This window comes from Natator depressus, chromosome 17 (genome assembly GCF_965152275.1).
Source record: "Natator depressus isolate rNatDep1 chromosome 17, rNatDep2.hap1, whole genome shotgun sequence".
In the NCBI taxonomy this organism is placed as follows: Eukaryota; Metazoa; Chordata; order Testudines; family Cheloniidae; genus Natator; species Natator depressus.
Window position 1 is genome coordinate 10,378,741 of NC_134250.1, and position 26,984 is coordinate 10,405,724.

The following is a 26,984-nucleotide window of genomic DNA, read 5'->3' on the forward strand; positions in this document are numbered from 1 at the left end:
CTGAATACCTTCTGGACTGGCCCCAGTTTCTTCAGCTTGGCCACTTGGGCTGCTCCTGTGGGAAGATACCTGACTGACGGGAGCTAATCCCTGACCCACCACAGCCCTGTCAAAGCAAGGCTGCGTGGCAGGAAACAGCAGCACCGGGCTGGGAAGAGCCTGCATCATTGCTGGCAACACGAGCAGAGCAGGGAGATCAGGAGAATGAGTCTCTCCCATCAGCCTGGGAGATGGGGAGAGATGAAGACAAAGCTCCTGGCCTGCATCTTAGAAGCCTCAGGCAAAGCATCTGTGCTTATAAAGATTAAACCACAAAGCTCGAGCGAAGCGCTCACTCAGCCCAGGGTGGGTCTCTAATTGGACTGGGAATGGATTACCTACAAATTTTGTCTAATCCCCTGCCCCAAAATTACCTTGAAAATGGCTCGTTCTCTCAGCAGCCTCTCTGGCAGATTCTTGCGGGGTAGCTCTCGTGTGGTTTGCAACTCCTCATTCCAGTCTCTGGTCTGAAAGGGGCAAGCCTCAGGTGAAACAGGGGCGTGTGTGCGCGCACGCTAGTTTGCAGGTGTCTATTCCCCCCCTCCAGATCAGAAAGACAAATGAAGTCAGAGTTGCATGGCATTTAAAAAGAAATTCCTCACCCGCAGCATGCTCACAACTAAAGTTCATTTAAACAGCAAGCTGTGATGGATCTTGCATTGTCCCAGTTACCCAGTGCAGCTTAGCTGGAATATCAACAAAGGGTTTAATGCGATGCGATGCTGATTAGCCAGCGTACTGGAGATTTAATTACATTACAAATGGGCAGAGAACCAATATTTTGCAACCCCAAGGAACTTTCAACATTCTAAGGGCCAGCGCCATCATGCTCTGGGGATCTAACCCCTAAGGGCTGTTTCAAGCAAAGTGCTCAGAGCCATTTTTTGACGGAGAACTAGCCAGTCATTTAGGTCCCGATCCTACAAGGAGTTCTGCCGAAGCTTAAATTTTGTAGTTTCACTGACTTCAGTGGGACTGCTCACAGCGAGTGAAGTTGAACATGGGTATATAAGCCTTTGCAGGATCAGGCTTAAACAAAAAAACAAGAAAAAACCCCACTCATGCTGCAAAAGATACTTCTCAAGAGAGGTCCATGTGCAGAGCAACATTATGATCTGAGCCGCAAGATAATTCTACCAGGTAGAAGGACAGGAGGCAAATTTAGTGGTTGGAGAAGGCAGCTAGATTGTCAGGAGTCCTGGCTCTGAGAGACACCTTGCACAGGACACTTGCTGCTTTGTGCCTCAGTCCCTCCACCTGCAAGATGAGGAGGTTAATTCTCCCCCTGCTTCACATGGATACTGGGAGGTTGTTATCCCTTGGTAAGCAATTTTCAGTTCTCTTTATGACAGGCACTAAGAGGATCATCACCATCATCAACAGCAGTACAGAGTGCAGCTAGATATACCTGTCCAGGTATGTGCTCTTCATAGCCCAGCCTTGAAGTATAAGCATCTTCCGCCCTCACGCAGTCCATGGCGTGCTCTGCCTGGGGTGCCGTCCAACTATATACCTGGAAGGGGGTGGCTATCCTTTCAAAGGGATGCCTCTGAACCCTAGGCAGGAGTTCACAGCTATCAGATTATTTCCACTGAAGGGGACTTTAGATTTGGCGAACACTACAAGAATTCTCCTCCTCCCCAACAAAAGCTCATCCACAAGAGCCAACATCAGCCCTATAAAGGGACCACAGCCAGCTCAACAAGTGTCGTCGGATCTGGAATTGGCCACATCTTTAGAACTTAAAACTCAAACAGCAACGTGGAGAATAAACTGGGCTTGGTACATTTTATTCAGTCCTGTTCTTGGAACCAAGCTAGCTTTGTATGGAGAAAGCTCTCCAGTCACACCTCCCCCCCGGCCAATCTTACAGCTGTGTTAGTTCACTCTAGCTCTGTACACTGGAGCTAGGATCATGCCTGCGCTAAGCCCTGGCCCACGTGGACTGTTATAAAAACATAGCGTATCCGCCAGTGAAGCGAAAAAGCAAGCATCACCTAATAGCCTTTTGGATAGCTTCTCTGCTCTCAGTAGGTCTCCGAAACCCATCTGTACTCATTTCTGGCTCAACAGGCAACAGACTACTCATTTTTTTAAATGGCCAGATAGTCACAGTGGTGGGTTTCAGGCCACGGCTAATTTCTAGCTTTTGTAGAGGGTCACTTATCTCCCTAATGAGACCAGATGCAAGACTTTTGAAAGCCATAACACGTGCCTGTCAATTGCTATCCTGCAGAGCCCAGGCAGTTAATTAAGTGGACTCTCCAAAGAACAACAGGTTTTGTTTGGGAGCCAGGTAAGGGGGGTCCCTGTCGCAAGGACAAAGTTATAAAACAATTAGCGCATGTAATAATACAAAATAAAAGTTACACAGAATTACAGCTTTCAGAGTAGCAGCCGTGTTAGTCTGTATTCGCAAAAAGAAAAGGAGGACTTGTGGCACCTTAGAGACTAACCAATTTATCTGAGCATTAGCTTTCGTGAGCTACAGCTCACTGCATCGGATGCATTCAGTGGAAAATACAGTGTGTATGGTAACACCCATTGTTTCATGTTCTCTATGTATATAAATCTCCCCACTGTATTTTCCACTGAATGCATCCGATGAAGTGAGCTGTAGCTCGCAAAAGCTTAGGCTCAAATAAATTGGTTAGTCTCTAAAGTGCCACAAGTCCTCCTTTTCTTTTTACAGAATTACAGGAAATTCACATGCATGTGTGTTTGCAGGTTTGTAATGAACACGAGAGTAGTTATTTTAAACAAAATCACCCTGTGATACTTTTCCTCATATTATACTGGTTTTAGTCTTATTTCTTTATGCCCATGCAAGAATGCCCACTGATAAGGGCTATCAAGGACTGTTACAGAGCTCAGTAAAGCTTTATGTTAACTCTTTGGTGCCTGGCTAGGCACACCAATCATAACAAGATATCTGTTCCAGGTTATGCAAACACTCAGATTCCTGAGGGCATTTGTTCCTCCAGTACCACCTTTCCTGGAGGTTAAGGCCCCAAGAAAAAAAAGGGGTGTCCCTTTCCCACCTACTCCTGGGAACCCAACCTTGTACACAGGCATAGACATTAGATTCCTGATCAGTGCAGTGACAAGGAACTTAGAGTTCCAGCCACCATGCAGGCCTCTGAGAAGATACTGAAGCTAATGTTACATCACATGCAAGCTAATATGTTTATATGCGCTCATGTAAGGTGGTCGAATGGTTTCTGAAAAAACTGCCAATGGGATTAGGTGTCAGGACTCTTGGGTTCCTCTGTCACTGACTTGCTGAGTAACCCTGGGCAAATCACTTCAGCTCTGCACCTTAGCTTCCCCATCTGAAATGAGGATTTCACTACCTACCTCACAGAGATCCCATTTGTAATGATTCGTAAAAAGCTTGGAGATCCTTGCTACAAAAATGCAAAGTTTCATCTAACTTCCAGTAAGCATCCCCCGGCTCTGAATGAAGCAGGGAGTGTTACAGTCAACACCTGGCTTTATGAGACAGACAGCACCATCCAATCCCCTAGACAGCAAGCCAAATATCTGAGCCTCACACCAAACAATTTAACCAATCAGAAAAGCCAAGGCAGCTCAACATGGAAACACTGCTGCTACCGTTTCTTCTGCAGAGCTGAGAAATTTCTTTTGAAGGTCGGGCTGATCTGGTTAAGGAGTTCCACCAGGGAATGACTGAGAAAACTGGGATTGGCAGGTTTAGGATTAAAATTATAGGCAGTCGACCTGCAAAGAGAAAGAAGCTCCTGTTATGGCAGAAATAAAAATACCACTCTCCTGTCAAGATAAGGTGGCAGCATTTCGGCAGCTTTTAATTTACACATCATATGAAATGGCTCAAGATGAAAAAAAAAACCCCACAAGATTTGCAAAACAGAGACCTTTGTGACATGTTCTCTACTGGTCAGATAGGCTGTAATAGGCTCCTTTGAGGGCTATCTACTCCCTCCACATAAACCACAATCAGCATCCTTGAGCCTGCATCCTGATAGCTGGGGCACCAAATGTGCCTAGCATCAGTCTAGCCACTACCAGAGTTATGTTTTTCCCTTCCCAGCTTGAAGGGTGGATTTCACGGAGCGGGGCTTCTCCAGTGTTGTGAGCACATGGACCACCTCTTAAGAGTCATCTCCCTTCTCAATCGGGACGACCTGCCTCCCAGATCCACTCATGGTCAAGCAGCAGTTGCTCTTTTTAAATAGCTCTTTCATGGAATATTCAGACAAGAAATGGAACGTTAGAATTGAAACGGTGGAATCACCAGGACCACTTGAACCAGATCTCGCCACAATTCACCAGCAATTGGTCTGCGGGCCACATTTTGGGAAACCCTTATAAGGAGTAGTTCATTTTGACTGTGGGCAACCAAACCTGCATTCTCATGGCCTAAAATCAGACACTTTACTCACGGGAGTTAAGTTATGCACGTGCTTAAACCTTTACTTTCCTAGCCTCAATCCTGCAGATTTTGACAGGGGCTACAGACCACCAATAAAAGCTTCTTTTCAATTATTTCTTCTGTGAGCTGGGTTTTCACTAGTCTCAGTGGCTCACTCTCCCTCTGAAGGGGAGCAGGACACAGACAGGCTCAACGTGTATGTTCTCTTCCTAAGTGAAGGGGTTTGGTTCTATTTTTGACGATGGTTTCTTCCATGAATTAGGACCTTACCATCTTCCAGCCCATCAATCATATCTGCCAAGGAGATTAGCTAGCCTTGCAAAATTCTACTCACCTACAGCAAACGCAACACAAATCAGTTTAGTTATTATTCGCATTAACGTAGCACCTAGAAGCTCTAGTCACGGACCTCATTATTTAACACCATCTACAGTCGTGGTAAAGGGTGGGCAAGTAGAATCCATGCCTGGGTTGGCCAACTGCCAGATTTTGCAAGGCTGGGGTAGACATATGCTTCAAGGCATAAGATGGTCACCACAGGGGTCAGGAAGGAATTGCCTTCCATTTCAAACAGCACTGCAAAATTCGCTTGGAGCATAACAGAAAGCGTTACCTTCTTCTAAAGCATCAGGCACTTATCTACTGCTGAGGAAGGATACCAGACTTGACCAAATAGCTCGATCCAGAATGGCAACACCTAGGATCTCGCATAAATGCAGGATTATATTAGGCTACTCACTACTGAGACAAAGACACACTTCATTTTAAGCCAGTTAAGGCAAACTCGCTAGCTTGGGGAGAGGATGAGAGTCATATTTACTCACTGATTCAGGTAAAATCCTCGGGTGGACGCAGTGATACTAACGTGTCGATCCTCCACAGTGATGACGTACAGATACATGAGGTCTCCGTGCATTTTCCGGTTGCCAGGTGGGGGGTTCCAGCCACTCATGGTCAAGACTTTTAGGCACTGCAAAGGCTGTGAAGCACACAACATGAGCGCTTCCATCAGTGCGGATCCCCCGCTTCAGAACACACTTCACATGGCTAGAATGCACACACTTCCGTGTGCAAGCTCTCTCCCTCCCTCCCTCACACCCCCCACCCCTACCGGTCCCAGGAATATTGCTTGCCAAGTTAGTGGTCCTGAACGTATACACCCACTAAACACTTTGCAAGTCTTTCCCATGTGATATTTTACATCTCACACCCAAGCATCAGAGCACTGCTCTTTGTCCATAGTTGAAGAGCAGATCCCCAATGGCTTTAGACAGTAGAAGGCATGGATTTCTTGACGCAGTGATTTTCAAAACAGCAGCTGCTAAAGCGGTGTTGGAATCCAAATGGGAAGGTATGGGAAGCACCAGTGTAACTAGACTAAAGCAATTTGAAGCCCCAGCATCCTAGAATTTGCAAGGGCTAGAAACAGAAGCTCTCCCCTCCTCCCCCCACCCTTTCAAGACAATGGGTCACTGTTATAAAGCGATCCACCTATCCTGTGTAGTCTGTGTGCAGAATACTGGACCTTGAACTTTATGCCTGAGGGCTAGCAGCCACCAATCCAGGACTCAACAGAGCAAGTCCCAAAGGTCACTTCAATGTAACTTTCAATCCCGGAATGTGTCCCTTCAAGAGCGGCCCAGACGGCCATCCTTCAAAGATGCAAGAGAATTCTACCTTCCACTCTCTGTTCTGGGGCTGGAGCGCACAGAGGGGTCTCTCTTTGCCACCAGGCAGGATATGTTCAGGAGGGGTGCAGTCAATTTGTTCCATTTCAGTACCTTTCTTCTTCCGTTTTCCACTGTCTAAACAAACAAACAGACAGGAAAGCAATGCTGAACAGTGACTGCCTGGTTGCATGCAGTGCAGAATATTTCCATGTGGGATTCGATCGCTTGAATTCCCCCTCCAGAATTGACCCCATCTATTTTGGTCTGTCAGAACTGCACTTTAGCTAGGACCACTGTGCAAACAACTGACAGCTGCTCCCTTCTCCCAGCCTGACATTAGCATTATAGCAAGAAGTGGTTTTTATTAAGCACCGAGGCTGGAGTTTGCAAAGCATCCTAAAGGAGACGTTTATAACTTCCGCTGAAAGTCATCTTGGGCACTGTTGAAAGGATTTTGGCACCTAACCTCTTTACACTCCTTTGAAAGGTTACCTCTGTCTTGTACGCTAGTGTATCCGGAAATAATATCCACTTTTCCGGTACGCTTCTCAAGAGTGAAAACATCCCAGCATGAATATAACTAGCCTTGGAAGGATTAGATTTTTAATCAGTGAACATCCATTTCACCGTACGCACACTAACCAATGGAACAAAGTTTCCGTCAATAATAATCAAAATGTACAGACCGGCAAAGAAAGAAAAATGCCGATTTAGAAGCCATTAGAATTTGATTTAAGGCTACTTATTTTGTGTATTTTGACATGTAATGGTGAAATTTGTGTTTGAACCCTTATAAAACTTTACCTTCTTGAATCTCAACGTCGACTGTCATTAAATAAATTGTCTGGCCACCCCGTAATTTCTTGCAACTGTCAACATTTAAGATTGATAAAATAATAAAAAAGCTTAAAAATTAACACTGATATTATCTGTCAAAATTATTTAAAAAAAAATCAAAAATTCTGCCATACCCATATATAACTGCAGCTCAACGTCCCTGGGTTAAGATGCTTCCCAACTCAATGAGAGCGGCTGGGTGCTTCACGCTTCTGAAACTCAGGTCGCTTATGCAGATACCCAGATACAGACTTGGGATCCTAACTTTGGGCACCAGGTTTTGAAAGTCTTGGCCGCTATTTGAATAGAGAAGCAGTCCCCCACCTAGGACTCTCCCCACTGCACACCTTTAAGTAAGAGCCTGGGAAAGAGTGTCCAACTATGCCCTGAGGGGTTAACAGGCCTTCACATTACAGATGGGCAAACAGACCCATCCTAGAGAGGAAAGATAGTCCAAGGGTTAGAGCACTAGCCTGGGCTCTGGGAGACCCAGGTTCAATTCCCGCTCCACCACAAATGTCCTGTGTGAGGCTGGGCTAGTCATTTAACCTCTCTGTGCTTCAGTTCCCATCTGCCCCATGGGGAGAATAGCACTGCTCTACCTCACTGTGTCCCGTGAGGATAAACACATTAAAGCACGAGGCACCCACATACTGCAGTCATTTAAGCCACATAAGCACCTAATATAGACAGGCAGAGTACACATTAAGTGGCCTGCAGCCAGTGACAGAGCCAGGAAGAGCAGTCAGGACTCCTGACTCCACAGCGTCTATCTCTACCACTTAACAATAAATAATTTATATTAGGAAAGGAGTGTTGAGAGTTTTACCCTAGGCCCCACTGATATGGGGCATCCATCAATTAAACCAAGCGCTTTAACCGATTAAGCAGTCAGCATGGCGCAACGGCTGCATTTTCTACCGCAGCCGACGGGTTCGTCACACCCGAGAAGCCTTCTGTCCCATACCTCCTAGGTCTCCTTCTGTGAAGACGCTCAGGAACGAGAGCGAGTTGCAGTCCACACCATTGAAAGCATCTGATGGGTCAAGGCTCTTCAGAAGGTCCCGAATGTGACGCACGTGTATCCTGGCTTCCCGTACCGTGTAGGGCTCTGATCATCAGAAGGAGAGAGTGTCTCAGGGTCACAACAGTTTACTCTCATTTGGCTCTCAAAGGTCTCCACACACACATACACATGGCTAATATCAAGGGAGTTCAGCCAGGGATTAATTTCGCCCACTTCATTTTACAGCTGTTCTTGTGCCTCACTTGCTTGTCCTTAGTGAGGGACTCGTTACAAGCACGAACGGCAACTGGCAATTTTACATCACCATCCACTTGCTCGTTGCTGCAGCACGACAAGGCACCTCTGCTGGCGTGAAGGTCTTGCACGCCGCCCGACCTAATCTGTAAGCTTTCGGGGCTTTCTTGGGAAGCAAGTAAAGCCCGTAAGCCCAAACTCCAATAACAGGTTCCTTAAAAGATGACCCAGCATGGCGTTGGACGCTTCACTGTTCTCCTGGTGTGTTCTGCTCTAGGTATAGGGGCAGCCATGAAATGGCATTTTCCCTTGGTATAGTTGGCATGGGTAAAGCTCACTGGATACAGGAGCACCCCGCACTGTGCCATGGCTGCCCTCCCAGGGCCTTACTTGCTTTATATTATTAACTTCACCTTTTGTGGATACTACCTGGGAAGGAGTAGTTTGCTGGTTACCTAGCCATTCGCCTGTAGGCTAATGGTGCAAAGACTAGTGGCAACAGGAAGTTATCCCCCACCCGACAGATGCTCAGTGGCCTGCATGAAAGGAGTTTGATCTCAGTCCAGTCCCCAGCCATGGAAAGGGGTCACATTGCAAGAACCACCTCCACAAGAGATTTTCTTGTGGCCTGTCACCAGAGAGGCCTAGGACTGAATGAGCCATGGGGTTGGTCCTGACAAGTGAGGGCTAAGGCGAGGAGGCGGCAGTGGGGATGGAGAAGGCCCCTCCCCATCTCCAGAGATGTCAATCAAGTACCTTGTCCTCACTGGCACTAAGTCTGTAGAAAGACAATCCAGGGGTTTCATTTTCTATCACTCAGACCGTTCCCCTGCCCCCCTCATTTATAGAACGTGCCTTCAACCACTTTCAGCACCGACCCCTCCTGCAGCCCTTCAATGGTTTTCAGCTCAGCAAAGTTATCCAGGACGTTCCCATCCAGCTGCAGAGAGAAGCAGGTTCGGTGGCAGGTGTCCTCTCTGTCCATCAGCACCTGGTGGATCTCCTGCACCATCTCTTGGGGAGAGACCTTAAAAAACAAACAAAAAAAACCCAAACAAATCAAACGAGTTACACACTCAGCTCCACCTCCTTCCTGTCTCTGTGATGGAGGGGGTTAGCCATCTCTCTGCCACCCAAGTTACCAGTGCAGCATGCCAGCAAGTTACTAGGTTTTTGTGTTTCCAGGGATATCTCCATGGGGACTGCTGGCAAGGAGCACTGCTCCGTAGCATGCATGGGATTCCTAATTCCCAAGCATGGTCTCTCCATGGCCTGTCCCTTTGTGGTGCAGAAGATGATGGCTTTAGCGCATTTGTGGCCCACTGCACTCTCATGAGTTTGGGAAGGTCAGATTTAACCCTCCCTCAATGCTCTCTTGGACTTGGTGGGGGGGAGAAATATTCCCACATTGCTCTGCTTCCCGTCGCACCCCCAAAAAGTATCAGCCACTGTGGTTCTGAGGCATGGAACCATGCAGCACGGGCATGTCATGGCTTGCTGCCGCCGTGCACATAGGGTCCTGGGCATTTCTGGCTAGAAAAGAGTGAACAAGGGAAGATTACACCAATATTAAGCATTTGGGACCAGATTTTTAAGGATGCCAGTGGCAAAATGGATAATTAGGGGAAATAGCCATCTCGGTTCCTATCTAATTTGCTTTGCACACACAACGTGATGCACGCACAGCCACACTGCATCTTGGGGGGAAAATTCAGCCTTCAAGCATGCAGCTTCAGCAACAGACAAAGTTGTCTTGACTTATGTGACTGGCCTACCGAGGCTCCTGTCTAACCCTTCAAACATCATTTAGGCCATTCTCAAGCTATGCAGACCCAGGATGGTTTACATAAGCTGCTGTAAACAGCATACCCTGCTATTATTAGCCTATTAAAACTAACAGGCAAAAGGAACTAAAGGAAAAAGGAGCCAAGTTCAGATTCATCTGGTTGCGCTGGGGAGATCATTTAACTGTATTTTCTGCTGGCCACAGGTAGATACGGTTTCCCCTTCATTTAGAGACCCACACGCCTCCGGGAAAACACTTTCCCTAGGCTGTTCTCAGTGCCAAAGTATAACAGCCGCCAAGCCCATCAAAGCCCACCCCGATCCGCGGGAGCAGACGTTTGCCCATGAGTCACATGCTAGTAGATTCACCCCAACTCCGGTGACAAAAAGGAGCTTCTGGAACAACCCTGCCCTTCGAGCCACAAGCAGGAACTCATCTTAACTCTCCATCACAGCACATTTTTGCACACAGCCTAGCACCGTCCCAGAAGCATCTACCAGGAATCCTAGCGACCCAAAGCCAAAGAGACTATGGATTATCATCCCTTTTTTGGGGGGGTGAGGTGGGAGAGAGGGCGTGACACCGCCTTTACAGAGGCCACCCCTGCCACTAGGGACTGGCCCACTTTTCACAGCCTCCTTGGCACTTCGCTGCAGCAAGGATGAGGAACCTGCCCCATCTCACAGCAGCTGTCAATGCCCCAGAGGAAGGCAGGTGAGCAGATCTCTCCCTTGATCATCCTGCAAGGCAAGGCAGCCCTTCTCTGAGCAGCTAGAAGGGCCGGCTGTTTGACCGACATGCTCGGCCTGACTTTGCCTCCCATGAGCTCACGTTGCCTCTCCAAGCTCAGGACCTTGGATCCCGAATGATTTTTAACCTTGGATCCTGCTGTGCACAGCTGGAAACACAATGCCACTGGACTAGAATGAAGGGGAGAGAATTAGCCTGGTGGTGCGTGAACGGAGAGGGGAAAGAACTCTTGGAGCGGCCTCATCATACGAAGCAAAGCCACTGCCCACACGGACAGGGTTGGAAGGTGTGGTCGTAGGAAGGCGAACAACAGGTGCCCACGCACCAGGTACTAGAGGGAAAAGCACACTGCTGCAGGCGCGCTGAGAAATGCAGCCACGTTTTCCAAGCGCCATTGACTCTCCGTTTGTTTCAGGATCCAGGGCACGACGCTCTCCTTGTTGTCAACTAAGCCTCCACAGGTTTGCCCCAGGCAGCCTCCAACACTCATCTCCCTTTGCAGCCTCCTTTCTTCCCCTCTGCATTGTCTCAGCACCGCTGCCTAGCTCTGGGTCATTGTCCTCGGGCAAGATTTGGAAAGGGAGAGGGAAAAACAGCCAGCCATGGAGGAAAGGCCTCTTTGTGACCATGAGATGCTGGCTAAGGGTCATTATTAAATTAAACGGACTTCCTGCAAGCGTCGCTCTGCCAAAACGCAGCTGACCAGTCACCTGTTCTTTCCCCTTCACTCACTGGGAGAGAAGGTCGGATGTGCGGGCACCAACCTCAGAGGCTTCTGGTTAGCTTTTGCCATGCAGTGTATTCCGATATAGGGAGATCTCACGGAAACAGAGTTCTAACCCCAGCCCTGACACTGCTTTCCCGCCTTCCCCCAACACCTGGGGCAAGTGATTTAACATCTCTCTTCTTCCCGCTCCCCTCACCTCTCGGGATAATGCCGGACCTACCTTCCTCCCTCACACAGATGCGCTGAGAGGATTAATTAGTTAGCGTTTGATTAGCTTTGCAAATGTCATACTATATGCCGGCATAAATGATTAACACGCAAGCCAGCAAGGGTCAGCCAATCTGGGCACAAGCCCCTTTTCCAGTTCGGGTCTTGCCCTTATAACCGCTTTGTTCTCCCCCACTCTCACCTCAATTAGTTCTAAACCAGCTGCCATTGCTGCATCTCCTCAACAGACGCTCACCTGTAGGGAAAAGGGTTCTATCCCCGGAGCGTAGATCTTCACAGTGAAGCCGGTGTCCTGTATGACGATAACTTCCTGGTCGTTCGCATCATCCCCTGCGTCAGCCTCCTCGTGGCCATTCTGCCTGCTCTCCTCCTTGAGGTGCTCGTAAGAGCCATCACCGTTCATTAAAGCCATGCCAGATGGGTGTTCTAGTCACAATGCGGGAGAGGGGAAAGAAAGATTTAGCAAGGCCCCAAAACAACAAAGCCAGTCGCCTCAGGATGCTTAACATACCAGGCTACCAAAAGCTGGGGACCTCCATTTCAACAATCTGTGGTTTAAAAAAAGCCCAAGTCATTAGATTCCCCCCGCCCCCATACAATTAATGTTTAATAGACATAGGTGTGCCATACCTTACCACTTGCATACATAACACCCTTTCCCTTGCCCAAGGGGTACACATCTCCCAAAGAGAGCCGAATCAGCAGGGAAAAGGTAGGGGGAAAAAAAGAGAAACAGGGAGAATGGCTCAGCGTAGAAAAATGCAGTTCAATTTTAAGAACCTTCTTGATGAAAAGATGGGTGTGTGGTGCTTTGCAGCCCGAGGGCAGCTGTAACCTGTGCACCAACAAGTTACGTGGGTTCTTAAATACCTTCCCTTGCTCTCCTGTTCAGCTAAAAAGAGGGCAGTTGCATTCCTAACCCACATGTCACGTGAGACCCAAGCTACTTCACAGAAACACAAACAGCTCCCACGCCCCTATGTGCGTCACATAACTCTTTACATTTTAAAATTACTTTGCAGATGTCTTGCAGTACAATGGGAGAGACTTTGCGTGAAGAACACCACTTCACCTGACACATGCAAAATGAAATGACTTGGTTTTTTTTGCAGTTCCTCCATGCCCACCCTGGTGCGGCTGCCTGGACACAGACAGATTTTCTTACTCAAGGACAACCGGCACATACAAAAGCCGTTGGCAGCGTGATAACAGCAGTGATCTGTTCAAAATCCATAGTGCTCCTAGAGAGTCATGTGAAAATCCCTACAGCTCAATAATTTAAATGAGACTGGGCAGAACACTGGGGAATGTGCGGCAGGGAGAATATTACTGTACTGGTCATGAAGGAAGGGGCTGGCCTGGATGATCTAATAAAAGAGCTACACAAAATTTTATTTAAATTAAAATATGCTGTTTCCTAAAAGCTGAAAGCTTTTGCCAGTGGCACATCCGTCTCAGTGAAGTTTTCATCAGGATGGTTTAAGGAGAGACAGTGTCACCTTGTAGCCTGGTGGTTAAGCACAATGACCGGGGATGCGGGAGACCCAGGTACAAGTCCCCGCTCTGCCTGATTCAGTGTGATCTGGGGTGAAAAAACTTCTGTTCTGGTGCCCTCCTTACCAGGAGACAGCCCCCTTCCCACATCGAAAGATACTTTCTTTTGGGGGACGGGGGTTAAAAAGGTTTTCTTCTTTGTTCCAATACAGAACTAAAACAAATGTCAAAACCTCAAAAACTGCTGTGAAATGAAATTGTCATCCTCTTACTCGATAGGTTTTTTACATTTCTACTGCTTCTAGGAAGTTACTGTCTCATCCCCAGCTGCACTTCTGGGTATTTCATAGCATTTGCCTAAACTCCTTTAACATGCCACTTCATTGTTGTAGATGATTCAGGTGAAACCAAGCATTGTGACGCTCCAATACACATCAGTGAGCATCAGCCACCCTAGCCCCAAAGCATCAGCTCCTTCTGCATCCCCAAGATGGTCAAGTAACCACTCAGTCTCTCACTTTTACCATCTGGAAAATGGGGATAAACATATTTACTTGCCTGCCTCTTGTAGGGACCACGAGACTTAAGTAATTAATGCCAGCAAAGCGCTAAAGCGTTCTCTCCCATAGGATTATTATTCTGGTATTATGGCTTCAGATTAAGATCACTCCTAATTTATTGGCCTCCCACCTGCACATGACTGTCAAGGCCAAATTACAACAGGGAGCAGGTGCCAGAAATGGGACAGGAAACAATTTCTCCCTATCCAATGGGATTGGGTAAACTGCAGAGCTGTTTTAACAGCTTCTGGTGCCATCGGCAGTGACTGCCCAGATGTTAATGTTTAGTGTCCCTCTACATGTGTCTCCCATGCATGCTGTGCTTTGGGAGAAACCGACGAGCAGAGCTGACTAAAGGCTCCACTAGGATTTTGACATGCCCAAGCCATCCTGGGAAAGAGGAATGGACACACTGCCCGAGCAACAGTGACCCGAGAAGCTGGGTCTTTGAAATGCACATCCCCAGAGCCTGGGGAGAGGCACCCCTTGTTACACCTATAGAGCAGAGCTCCCTTCAGACAGCCTGGTGCACAGGGGGATGAGGCCACAGGATGCCCCTGAAATGCTACCTCTTGGGTTATTAGCGTCGATGACAGCACTATCCCTCCCCTCCCACATAACCTGACTTCTGGAGCCTAGGACAAGGCTGGATCCTGCAATCGGAAGGGGAAGTTCTCCCTTGTTGTACTCTAGTGGACGTGTAGGTGGGGAGACAGGGTTTAGCCCCAAGGGTGCTACAGTAGGCCCCATGTACAACAAGCTATTTTAGACTTAGGGGAGCTTTCACTTGGTGTCACCAGACCCGCAAAGGCCAGTCTTTATGCTCTTCCACCCAGCAGCCACCCTGAAGCTCTTGCCTGCAGCCCTGGCAAACCGTATGGGCTTAGTACAGCAGGCCTCACACCAGGATCCCACTGATGCTATAATCAACCCAACATTTGCTGCTCTGCACACGCACGTCTATCTCCCATTAGCCTCACTGAGGAGGTATCCCACCCAAACAGACCCACCAGAGATACCTAGTTTGGACACAACGGCCATTCCGGCACCGTAACTCGTAGAGAGGAACATGGCCAATTGACATTCTCCAAGATAATTACCTTTTTCTATAGCTACAGAGGCAGGAAACACGTCAACTGGAAACACTTCTAAGTTCCCAGCAAGTAAGTGAAGTTTCTTAAAAAGCAAGGGGAAATTAACTGACTTGCTCAGAGGTGGGCAGTTCTAGAGACAGGCATGCCACTCATTTTCCTGCTAGTGTGTAGTTTTTTTTTTTGCTGAGGAATCATGGGCTAACAAATGCTGCAAGCCAGGACTACCCCGGCTCCAAGCGTGAACTGAGCAACACCAACTGGTCATAGATAAGTGCTATTAACTCCATCTACCCAATGAAAGGAGAGGCTGCATATGAGCCTTCCTACATAAATTCAGGGCTATTTCTATTAAATAAATTCTAAATTTCTAAATAATTCAGCTTCTGTTTATGACTTTCCAGGGCTATAAAAGTTACAAACTAATGGTGTGAGCACCGTTTTGGTGGACTGCTTCCTAGAAGGCCTCGCCACATCAAGGAGCTGCCATCATGCAATATGGTCCCCACTGGCCATCACGAAAGGATACGAATTGGTAAAGCTATGGGGCAGGGAGGGGCAGCAAAGAGGTGGCAGTTTAAGGCTTACTTGCACCACACGATCCAGCTCTAGCCAGCATAGTCTCACGTTGAGGAGCAAGAAATTAATCCTGCACCAAAAGAGAGCAGCAGATTAACCCAATAGTTTAGGTCGCCTTCGGGAAAAGAAAGACGGTTTTACAAATCAAGGAAGGGTTTTCAGGACATTGCTGTTTCCACACAAGCGGTCTCTTTCGTTGCAACCGCAACTTGGAGCGCTGCAGGGGTGTCTCCTCAGGGTAAGCATCGCATCGTCTACAGTGACTCACAAAGCCTAGCAGAGCTTTGCATGGAAGTTTCGCCTACCCACTTTTAAAAGGAGTCACCAACTTTCACGGCTGCTCTGTAGAAGCAGATAGAAAGGGAGACGACACACAGAAACAACGCCAGCTATGCCAGCGTTTTCCCACAGAGAAATGCCTGAGGTAATCAAACAGCACAAAGAGGGAAAGGAAAATAAATTTTACAAGTTCACCTTCAATAAAATTTAAGATGGTTAGTAAGAAAGGGATTTAAAAAAAAAAAGAAGAAAAGCTAAGCTTTTTTCTTAGAGGCAATGCAGTTTTATTTTATAACTCTCAGTCCAAACCTGGAACCAGTGTGTTGTGCTATTCTAGCAATGGATATATCACATGAGTAAAGTTACTCATTTCTTCAAATTACAAAACATTTCTGGGCATCTCTCCTGTGTTTTTTACGTTTTAATTTACAAACGAATGTGTTTGTAGGACTGAGCCCCTACTCTGTACAAGAAAGTGCAACACAAAATATTTTAAAAATACGGTAGGGTAATTTACTGAATCACATCTGAGAATTGGTTGTGTTCTTTTCAGAAGCCTTAGCCCAGAAGCCCCTCCTTTCTTATCACTATAAACAGAAATATGGACATTCATTCTACTTCTACATTAAACCTCTAACCAAACTGCTTTGTGGTCACAACTGTTAGAAGAACCTGGAGGTTAAAACTATTATTTAACGTGACAACACACACTTACAGTAAGAATCCTCTGGGTCAAAGCCCATCCTCACAGGCTCTACTAAAGTGACTGAACCACGTTTTCTTTGGGCAGACACTTCAGCAGTAACTAAATATTCTGGGCCATTGGTTCACATCACAATCCTCACCTGTGTTCAGGTTCTGCTGATCACTATGTTGAAAAAACAAGCAAACCAAAATATTATGGTGAAAACCAACTCTTTAGAGGGAATAGAGAACCCTGTAGTGCTTGATCAAATTACATGTCACACCTGATGTAACGGTTTAAGTAGAAGAATTAGTTTCTATCTACTCACATGGACAGACCAAAAAAATATCGAGACAAGACACCATATTGTGATTATCTCTATTTGTACTGAACCCACACGTGATGTAGGCACCTCTCAAAAACAATTAGATCAAGGTCCCTGCCAAGGTGCCATTTTCATATCTGAATTTGAATCTACTTCCTGTAAGAAAGAGAGGTAATGGAACATCAGAAATTTACATCCATAATGTTCAAACAAGCCAGGGAAGTATCCAATAGCTAAGTCAGTGGTTTTCAATCTATGATCCACAGACCCTTGGAGGTTCACAGACTCTGTCTAAGATTGCCAAAGGGGTCCGCACCTCCATTTGAAATTTTTTAGGGATCCACAAATGAAAAAAGGTTGAAAACCACTGAGCTGAAGTTATTCTGTTACTTCAAGAGACAACAATGATGCCTTTTAATAGAAACACTTTGCTGCAGATTTCATCCTCAGGCCTAAGACTTAGCAATATAAACGCAGTCCCAAATTAACCTGCTAACAAGTTACATCCCAAACTTAAGAAATAGGCGACACTGTCAAAATAAAGTAAGGTTTTTAGTATCCCCTTACCTGCATTTAGCAACACTATCAGCAGACTGTTAAAGATGAAGGAATCAAAAACCTACTTTGTCCTTACTCATCTTAAGCATGAACCTGTCACCACTGTGATTGCAGGTTCATTCTGAGGGTACAAACATGTCTTCACAGTCTGAAATAGGTGTCCAAACTCCAAACACTTATCTTGCTTTTAAGCATGTCTGCAAACTGGAAATGCACATTTGGCACAATGATAAAAACAAATAAGAACCCCAGCATGCTAAAAGCATTCCCACCATCTTCCTAGCTGAACCCAAGATAGGATTCAGGACCAAAAATTTCATATTTACAGCAGTGCAACACCATGGAGCAGCAGTAATGGAGCAGAAAATGTGGCTATTGCAGATTCACAGGGGCAGAGAAGAGCAGAATCTTTGACCCCAGGAATTTTATACTCTGCTTCCAATAATCTGGGTGGAAACAGAAGCCTGACAGGATTATCACTTTGATCCCAGGTTTAAGTGACTAATATTTAGATTTAAGACATGCTAGTGTCAGTTTTCAGAAAGAAGCAAAATGGGAGGGGGGGGGGGGAAGCAGGGGGAACATAAACCTGTTCTCCAAAGCATTTCCACTAAGAACAGAAGCCAGCATGTCTGCTAAACTCCTAAGCACCTTTTCGGTAGAATTCAGCAACAAGCTGATCACAGCTGGCCCGAGTTTTAAATAAACACATTATTTTTAAAGACTGGCATTGTAACGGCGCACACACGAGTGCTCCTGCAACATATTGCTCTGGTTTATTGCTACGGATACTGCCTCCTGTGGAGGGTACGAACCTGAAACGCAAATCCGATCCCGCACGGAGTTCCAAGTAGCTTGGCTCCTGTGTGTTTTATGACATCACACCAGAACCCTCCACTAAGCTACCTTGCTTGGCCTTCACTGACCTCACTCACTTATTTTACCTACCAGACGGGATCTACTGAAAGAGAACTAAACTGTGCAGCTATCCAACAGTACCAGCTGTGACTCTTTTGCCACGTTGCCCTGACCTAGGGGCTAATCCTTTGCCCAGCTCCCAGTTTAAGCACAGGGAAGATGGAGGAGGAGGAGCAGGATCCTGCCCCAGTCTATAGAGCAAGTGCAGAGCTGCTTAAAGGCCATTTCATCCACAATGGCCCAGATAACCCTGCCCATCCACAGGGCAACGGAGCCAAAAACTTACAGAGCTGTACTTCTGATCCCTCCCAGGCCTGCCTTCAGTGAATAATGTGAAGAGCCCCTTGTAATCCAGCTCTGGCCTTTGAACAGCATAATCATATCGGGAGATGCATAAACTGGGGCTGGATTTGCCTAAAAATAAAAGGAATATCAGACTAAATACCTTAATTCTTCATGCAGAAGTTTGCACACACTCTGGTCTAACCACACACCTTGTGACACTGTGTATGCACAGGTGATAGCCACATATAGTTGGCAGAATCACATGGAAGACCATATTTAGCAGGTATCTTTCACAACCTCAAAGACAACATCCTCCCACCCACCACTTTGAACATTCTAGATCTTGAAAAATAAAGGGGGAAAATGGCCACAGTAGTGTTTATTCTCTTCCCCGCCTTAACCATGGAACTTCACCCTGAGAGCGACATTGGCCCACGGTTAGGGTTCCATTCTCTTACTAGGCTTTAGTCATCAGATCATGCTACCTCTCTACAAAAGAAGAAATTAAAAGTTAGCTTGTAAACTTCATGTTACATTTACACACGCAGAACAAAATTTTCATATTCACTCATCCATACTGCCCATAAGTACGCATCGTGCCTCAATATATAAAATAAATAGGACCAACTGGTTCTATATGCAGACCGTTAGTGTTTCTTGTGCAGTTCCTAATCTGTGTATAAATGCATAAATGTAACACTGCAATAGCTTACTCTTGTAAAGAGCCAGGGGAGGGAGCTGGATGCAAAAAATAACCCTAGTTGGCTGCACAAGTGCAAACGCACACTTGGATTTTAAAAATTAGCCACCCTAAAATATCTTGTGTCTAAGTATAGTTCCACACAAATCTGCAATTTTTGCACGTTACCATAGAGCTGCACGTAAGAAAGAGACCCAGTGAACACACAACATCTCTTTAAAAGATCACAACCTTGCAATTTCATACCGCAACTATTCCTTACTGAGCCCTAGTCACTTGTGAAGTCAGAGGTTTAGATTGCAGTGATTGAGTTCTGTGCCCAAGGAAAGTTTGCTTTCATAAAAAGGAAAAAGCTTTTGTGCAAACTTAAAAAATAAAATAAAATAAATAAATAAATGTCACCTCGAGACAGAGCAAACTTGGGATATTTCAGCCCAAAAGGAAAAAAAGTTTTGAGATCATTAAGGGAGTGAATACAGAGTCTGAATGGAACTTTACTTCTTCCCAGCATACCTCTCCCCCCATAAGGACATTTTATATATAAAAACACACCCACACCCGGAAGAATAAAAAGTCACTCCCCAAGCACCTAAAAAACAAAGCTTCCTTTTCCTCCTCCTCTTCTTCTGCTTTGATGGCAGTGTGCTCACTTCAAGATCAGGATCAAGGTTTAACTCATCATCTAGGCCAATTGCAGGATTGGTCAGTAAGTAACAAGTGCTTTTATCCTGGATCATATGTGTATTCTCATCTGTAACAACAGACAAGACTGTCTCTTGGATATTCTGGCTTTTCTCTGCCTTTCCAGAGAGATTAGATTCAGGCATTTCAACCGTTTCACAGCTCCCCAAGTTAGAAGCATTAGTTCTGTGTTTTAATTGGACACCTGGAGCGACTAACGATGGTTCCAAATTGGAGGCTTTTCCCCTTTTAGAGAGGTCTTGGTTTTTCTGCCAATCAACAATAGGCATTCTGTGGGCTGCAGCTCTTTTGTCAGCTGGTACAACAGGCTCTTCCTTGTTGCACGATTTAGAGTCTAGGCCATTGGCCTCAAGTTTCCCGCAATTCTGGCAGGCCTCAAGTGACTGAGAATGATTTAACTGTGTAGCTGATCCTTTCTCAAGGTCGACAGGAAGGACGGCCAGAGCAGAAGATGCCTCTGCCTGCTTTATTAAGCTAGCAACAGCAACACTGAGTTTCAAGCAGCTGTTTTCACAGGCCTTCATCGTTTCTTCGCTGCCCTTCTCCTTGGGTAAGCCTTGAACATATTCTGGCCATTTCTGCAGACTTTCATTCGATGCATTGCTGAGAATAATGTCCGGATACAGTGGCATGCACTTGCAAGCTTCCGAGACATCTAACTTCATTTGAACAGGGAGGGAGACATCAGGAGATGCAGTGCAACTAATGGGAGATTTGGGTAAGAGAGGGGCCCTCTCAGACGAATTAAAGCTGTGTGTCTGGAAGATTAGATCAGTGACGTGTCTGCAGCAATTTGCAAAGATACTGTTTCCCATGATTACAGGTTACACAGATAAAAGACCAAACAGGAGAAGTAAGTTTTGTTTGCAATCTCGTTTGTACACATATATTAAGTACACAACAAAGACAGGTCTCACATCATCTACAGTTTGGACTTGTTAATGCTGTCACGTAGCTAGCTGATCAGATTTTCTAAGAAAATTCTTACTTGGACCCCATGAGACAAAAAGCACAAGACTAATAATTTAGATTGCCAGCATGCAAAGAGACCTATGTCAGGGAATAAAGAAAATATTCTCTTAAACATTCATCTGTTTCTTCCCTTCTAATATCTTACGCAGATTTAAACCTTGAATTCACCATAGTGGGAGTTGTCCCAAAGTTCCTTCCAGTGACCTTCATCTTCGGAACATCTCTGCCTCGGTCTTCAAAATATCAAGTTGCAGAATGCCAGGACATCCACAAAGTAAAAGGAAAGTTCCCCAAAGCTGAAGACTTCCTCCTCTCCCTGCTGCCCCAAAGACGGGAGAAAAAAATCAAAGTTCTTCAAAGTCCCTAAGAAAGAGAGAGAGGATACTGGGCTGACTGTTAAAGCCCAGCAGTGAGTTATAAATAGAGTGGTGATAGCAGGCTCTGTACCGATGCAGTATGGGACCATGTTACAGCATTTCAGCTCTGCCAAGTTTAACAAATAAGATGCATTGAATTACAAAACAAGGCTAGTTACTATGGCACGCCTAGGCTCATGCAGAGCCATCCATATAAACCAGATTGGCATAAAAAGGGACTGTGGGGAGTGAACGAGGTAGAGAGTTTTCTGGCCCCACAAAACGCCTCTGTTTCAAACTAACTTTAGGAATCTCCAGTAACTTTGCAGGAGTTGTAGATTATAGATTTTCACCTTGTAACAAGAGCACTAAAAACTCTACTCTCTCAATAGGCTACAATACAAATCAAAGTTGCCAGACAAGAGTACTGAAAGGACAAAATTAAGCCACATAACCCGACCACCCTCCTTGTTCTCGTCCTATTCTATACATCAGTTCAGGATAAGCACCACTAATGCGTGGGCACATGTGCCCCAGTCAAGTGTCTAGTAGGCTCTTAATTATATTTGCTTCTGTGGTGTTACTGGACAGTTATTTTCCTTTGGAGACAGATCCTCTAATGAAAGCTACATTGGGAAAAAAAACTTTTCAGGGAAGATTATAACAAAGTCATGTTCCAAGATAGATACTGAGTCTGAAGAACCAGAAGATTTGACTCTGCAATGGCAAGTTTTATGCTCCTAGTCAAAGCATTTCTTTCAGTTTTGCTTAAGTAATTTTAAATATTTATATCTAGTTTAATTGTAATTCACTCTTGTCAACTCTATGTCCATGTATACATAGGCCAATTCCAAATTTATAGAGGTAAAAAATAAGTCCTGTCTCTGCTGTGAACGTCTCAAGAGTCTGTCTTCACCCTACACCATATCATAGACACATTTGTTAACGGTCAATCCCACACCCATATACATAACAGAAGAATCATTTCTCAAGAAAATTTTAGGAAGTTAGAGCCAATCATCATAGCAGAATTTTGTACTCCAGCTAACACCCTGCCAAGAAGAAATGGAATGAACAGGTTGAAAAAAAACAAAAACAAAAAACAGGCTGAAAGTTCTTTATACAAAATTAAATCCCCGATTAGCTTCTATTGTTCTTGTATTTTGCCTTTTTAAAAGAGCAGGACAAAAATCTCTCCCACCGAAACTCATTCTAGCTCCATATCCAGTCGAGGCAGCTCAGATTTCCTTTTATAGGACTTCTGTCTCATTACCCTTTTATAAGTAAGACGCAGTAAGGGCTAAGAAAACCCTTAGTCACGAGAAGCCCCATTATCTTGAGGATCTAGTGCCAAGTTTGAAATACTTAAAAACGCCTACTTCTTCCAACTAATGCCTCTTTCAGAAGCACAGAAAGCAGGGGAGATATACTGACAGCTTCAACTCTCCCTCCTTATACACAGAAGCACAAGCTGTACATGCTCCAGACTTCAGTTTAAAAACCCTTTGAGTTCATGTGGGTCTTTGTGTAAAAGACAACCTCCAAGAAGAGACCTTCCTGGTATAGACTCGTTCCATTTTAAAATGGCTTTGCTAACTGCAACAAATTTAAACTTAATTCTAGTTACCAAAGCTGTAAATTCACCAACTTTATCATTTTACTTCTACCCAATGTGTACAAGGCCCCTAACTGGAAATAAAGAGCCAAATAGAGACCCAATTTAACTAAGTGCAACTAGCATAGGAGCTGGATCTACTTACTCCATGGGGAAATTTTGGCCAAACTGTTAGCTCAGATTGAACAAGTTATATTTAAGCTATTCGTACGCACACTAAAGGCAACAGAAGTTTAAGGACGAGCAATAAAAAAAAAAATATCCTCAATAAAGTTCTTCTTATACAAAAAATTGTGATCAAATAATTAACACCAACAGCGTTCCTACTAATGGGAGTATACAAACAGCAAAATTCAGCTAGTTCAAACTGGACCTGAACAAGAGAGAATGTACTGCATACAGCACAAACTACAGTATTTTACATTCATTAGAAGAAAGTTAACCAGATACAGTGAAGGCATTGGGTAGGGTTTCACTTGCAGTGGGTGATATTTATATAGGAGGAAGCAAGTTTAATAGGTACCCCAAAAGCTTATGCCATCTTCAAAGGAGGATTGATTATTTCCTTAAGATTCCATCGAGAGAGACAGGATGTCATGGAAACTGCCTCTCCTCATCCCATCAGGGGGCACCTATAACCTGGAGGTTCCAACTTTCCAAATTAAATTTCCGTCATCTCTTTTGATGCAACCAACACATTTTCCTTAGCAAATGCCCCTAAGCAAGTGTGTTGGCGCTGTCCCCTGTGATCTGTAAATCCATGTTTGTTTTAAACCATCTGTAGGTACCATTAAGGGTTATAAGCATCACGTTTAGTCTCCAGAGGCTGCAGGACACACAGAGTTGCATCATGTGAAGTTCCTTCACTCCCTGTAGTTTGTAGCTGACCAAAAAAGCTCATCAGCCCTACAGCTAAAGCGATGCCCATTCCAGTTAAAACAGGAGGTAAACCCGAGATAGAAAGTGCTGTATTGGGAGTCTCTTCTGTGGGCACTACATACAACACCACGGATATTTAAATGGGGAAAATTCTTCACTCTTTCAAAGAGAGTAGAGTCACACCAGAATCGGATCGGTTAGGCCCAACCATGCTCAAGTCACGTTTAACAAGAGCTGCTCTAGTTCAGGTAGAAGTTTGCACCTTTTATGCGCTTGGTGGATACCGGAAAAATAGTTTTGCTGTAGCTGACCCTCCAGGCCACATTCATTTGTGCTGCGTCAATCTTGCTGGCTCAGAGGCTCTTTCCTGCAGTAACTGAAATGCTTTCTAAGCTTTGGACTTTTAGCATCTTGGGTCCCTCTCCTACACCGGCCGAGTCTGGGAGTTACATTTCAACCCATTTCCAGCACAGTTTGGCTGGGCAAAACTTTTTTTTAAAACGCGGTCCTACCATTGGCTGGCCAAAAGGCTTAGCTGCAGTGGTAAACAGTTCAAACACTGCTCCCAAACTGTGTCGAAAGGCCAGAGCCTACGGCAAAGTGCGAAGTTCAAAAAAACACGTATCAGCAACTACAGGAGGCTGCGTCTTGACTTCCCAAATGGATGGGAAAAAACCCAAAACAAGACTGATGGGTGAGCGCACCTTAGGGTGACCAGATGTCACGATTTTATAGGGACGGTCATGATTTTTGGGGCTCGCTCTTATATAGGCACCTATTTCCCCCCCACCCCCCATCTGATTTTCCACACTTGCTATCTGGTCACCCTAGGGCACCTGGACCCCACAACAGGGATAATTTTAAAACTGGTTTGGTTTTCTGGAGTTAAAGAGACCCTACAAAGGGAAATTTAGGTTAAGGGCACTTCTAAAAATCAAGAGTATTAGCAACAGATAAGGAATTTTGTTTTAAGTGGACTGCTCCTTTAAAATTTTCCTTCAGAGAAGAAAGGGTAAGGGGGAGGGAGAAGACAGAAATGCAGTAGCAAAGATTTCAAAATACAGTAACAGAGATATAGCTTTTCCTGAAAGCTGGAATGAAGTTTATTCAAATGAACGTAGTTCGGCCCCTCCCTAAGGGTGAAGAGTTTGTTACAGGGACAAAAGGTCTGTAATACCACTTACTAAGAGCCAAAGACAGATTAACAAATTATTCTAGTTAAGAGCAGTTTAAAAAAAAAAAAAAAAAAAGACAAAACGCAAAGCTCATCCATTTGGAGTAGCTGACATATGGTCTGTACAGTAAAGCTTGTTTAATTGAAATGCTCATGTGCTTACTGAGATGAGAACCAGTGTTTTTACTATTATTTATGCAGTGCCTAAGTGCCTTGCAGCACAAATGAAAGACCTGTACCATGCCCCAAGGATCTTACAATCTAACCTGAGGCATGCCGCAATGGGGCAGAGAGAGGGAGAACTGAAGCATAAAGAAACAGGGAAGAGGAGAGTTACAGTAATGACTGGTTACTTTATGTGCATATCTGGATTTTTAATGTGGCAGAGTAAAGACCCTCCCTACCTTCCCCCAAGCTCATATTGTTTTTCCCTCTCCCTTTTTTTAGGCCTCGTAAAAAAGTAAGTCTTTAGGGCCTTGTCTACAAGAGGGGATTTTAGCAAACAATTTCCACCCAGGGTATCACGAGTTCCGGATGCAAAGGGGAGGGTTACTTTAGAAGAGTCCCTCATGTAGAGACTCTCTGCAGGGAGACATGTCCACCACTAATGTTGGTGCACAGGCCTGTAGAGACAGTGGTGTCTGAAAGTGGATCCGCTTCCAAATACAAAGCCAGTCATGGATTTCAATGCTGAGGGAGTGAGGTCCTTTTACTGTGTCTGCTCCAGCCAAATCCTACATTCTCCCCTGACTGTTACTTTTCAAATATATAACACAATACAGGAACGTCAGACCCTTAAATAACGCCTCAAAATAACAGACTGCCTAGACTGACCAACCAAACACATGACAAGAAAGTAAACAGAGCCTCCAAAGTTGCCACCTGAATTCCTTCCTGACTGCTATCACTTGCAGGCAACCTAAGACAGAAGCAATGCTCTCCAGTCTAAAGATCAGCCCCTTTTAAAACTTCCGTGGTTGAGTGACAGACAGTCATAGCAGATCCTTAGATTAAACAGCAGTCTCCTGACCTTGTTACTGCTGTACAACTGCACTCACGTCTCAACAACAGTCTTCCCACAATGCCTGTTCAAATTAATGGCGCAACAGGACGTACCTGGAACATGTGGCAGACCTAGAGGAGTTGTACCTAGGAAAGCGGGGAAAGGCAGCTCCGAGAGGCGCTAAAAGAAGTCGGGTGTACAGCATTCCTTTGAGCTGACTATATTATTAAATCTGCACATGAGACAAGCTCAGATTTGAAGCAGTGACAGCAGTAAAAATGCTAGTAATCCAGGAAATGCATTTTCACCGTCTCTTGACTTTGTATACGTTAACTAAACTGAAGAGTTAACTATCCTATAATTGTCCTTGCTGGAAAACATTACATGAACACTGTGCGGGTTTTTAAAAGAAAGGTAATCTTCATGCAAGAGAAAGAAAAGATTGCTTGTAACCGATGAAATGCCAACTCAGAGTTCAGCAGCTACAAAATTACACCCAGCTTCCACCCAATACTGGCAGAACTGCTTAAAACAAAGTAACGTTTCACTTAGTAGTGTAACATTATTAAGCAATACACAGAAATTGTCACACTGGAACCAAACCTTGATCTCTCTCACCTGAGCACATGACAGAGAGCCAGGAACTCTGACATTTTAATGCCAGCTCTGGCAGACTCCTTCTGTGGCTGTGCACAAATCATTTAACTTCTCAGTTTCCTCTATGGTGATCACAGGGATGTTAGAAGGATTCATAAGTAGCATAGGTAAACTGGTTTTAGGCCAGAAAGCATGCAGTATCTTGCTCCTGCCTATGGCCTACACCTGATGCTTTAGAAGAAAGTGAAAGTCCTCCAAAATGTACCTGGCCAATTGTGCAATGCTGGAGAGGAATTATTTTTCCACCCAACACCAGCTAGAAATCAGTTAATGCCCTGAAGCACAAGATTATGCACTGTAATTTTTTAACTAAGTTAGTGGAATGGCAAACACGTCGTCCATTTGAAAAAAAAACCTGAAGGGGAAAAAAAATGTGCGCTCAACAGAACACTCCTACATCCTTGAATTACTTCAGTCCAGTCCACTCAGTCACCTAAAAC

General features: G+C 45.1%; 1 protein-coding gene across 3 annotated transcripts in view; it reads right to left on the bottom strand.

Annotated features, from left to right (window-relative positions):
• The window catches only part of CLUH (CLUH binding protein of NUMT mRNA), a 55,425-nt gene that overhangs the window by 22,332 nt on the left and 6,109 nt on the right, over positions 1 to 26,984 (bottom strand). The window contains exons 1-9 of one of the 3 annotated variants that reach the window (XM_074974798.1): positions 19,776 to 20,728; positions 11,948 to 12,138; positions 9,077 to 9,248; positions 7,928 to 8,071; positions 6,131 to 6,258; positions 5,278 to 5,432; positions 3,655 to 3,780; positions 1,448 to 1,595; positions 414 to 506 (exon numbers count right to left, since the gene is read on the bottom strand). In XM_074974798.1, the coding sequence (XP_074830899.1) occupies positions 414 to 506; positions 1,448 to 1,595; positions 3,655 to 3,780; positions 5,278 to 5,432; positions 6,131 to 6,258; positions 7,928 to 8,071; positions 9,077 to 9,248; positions 11,948 to 12,138; positions 19,776 to 20,703 (2,085 nt within the window). In that variant the 5' untranslated portion in view covers positions 20,704 to 20,728. Of the gene's footprint in view, positions 1 to 413; positions 507 to 1,447; positions 1,596 to 3,654; positions 3,781 to 5,277; positions 5,433 to 6,130; positions 6,259 to 7,927; positions 8,072 to 9,076; positions 9,249 to 11,947; positions 12,139 to 19,775; positions 20,729 to 26,505; positions 26,531 to 26,984 lie in introns of those variants that run through there. The other 2 variants (XM_074974800.1, XM_074974799.1) reach the window with 2 other exon arrangements.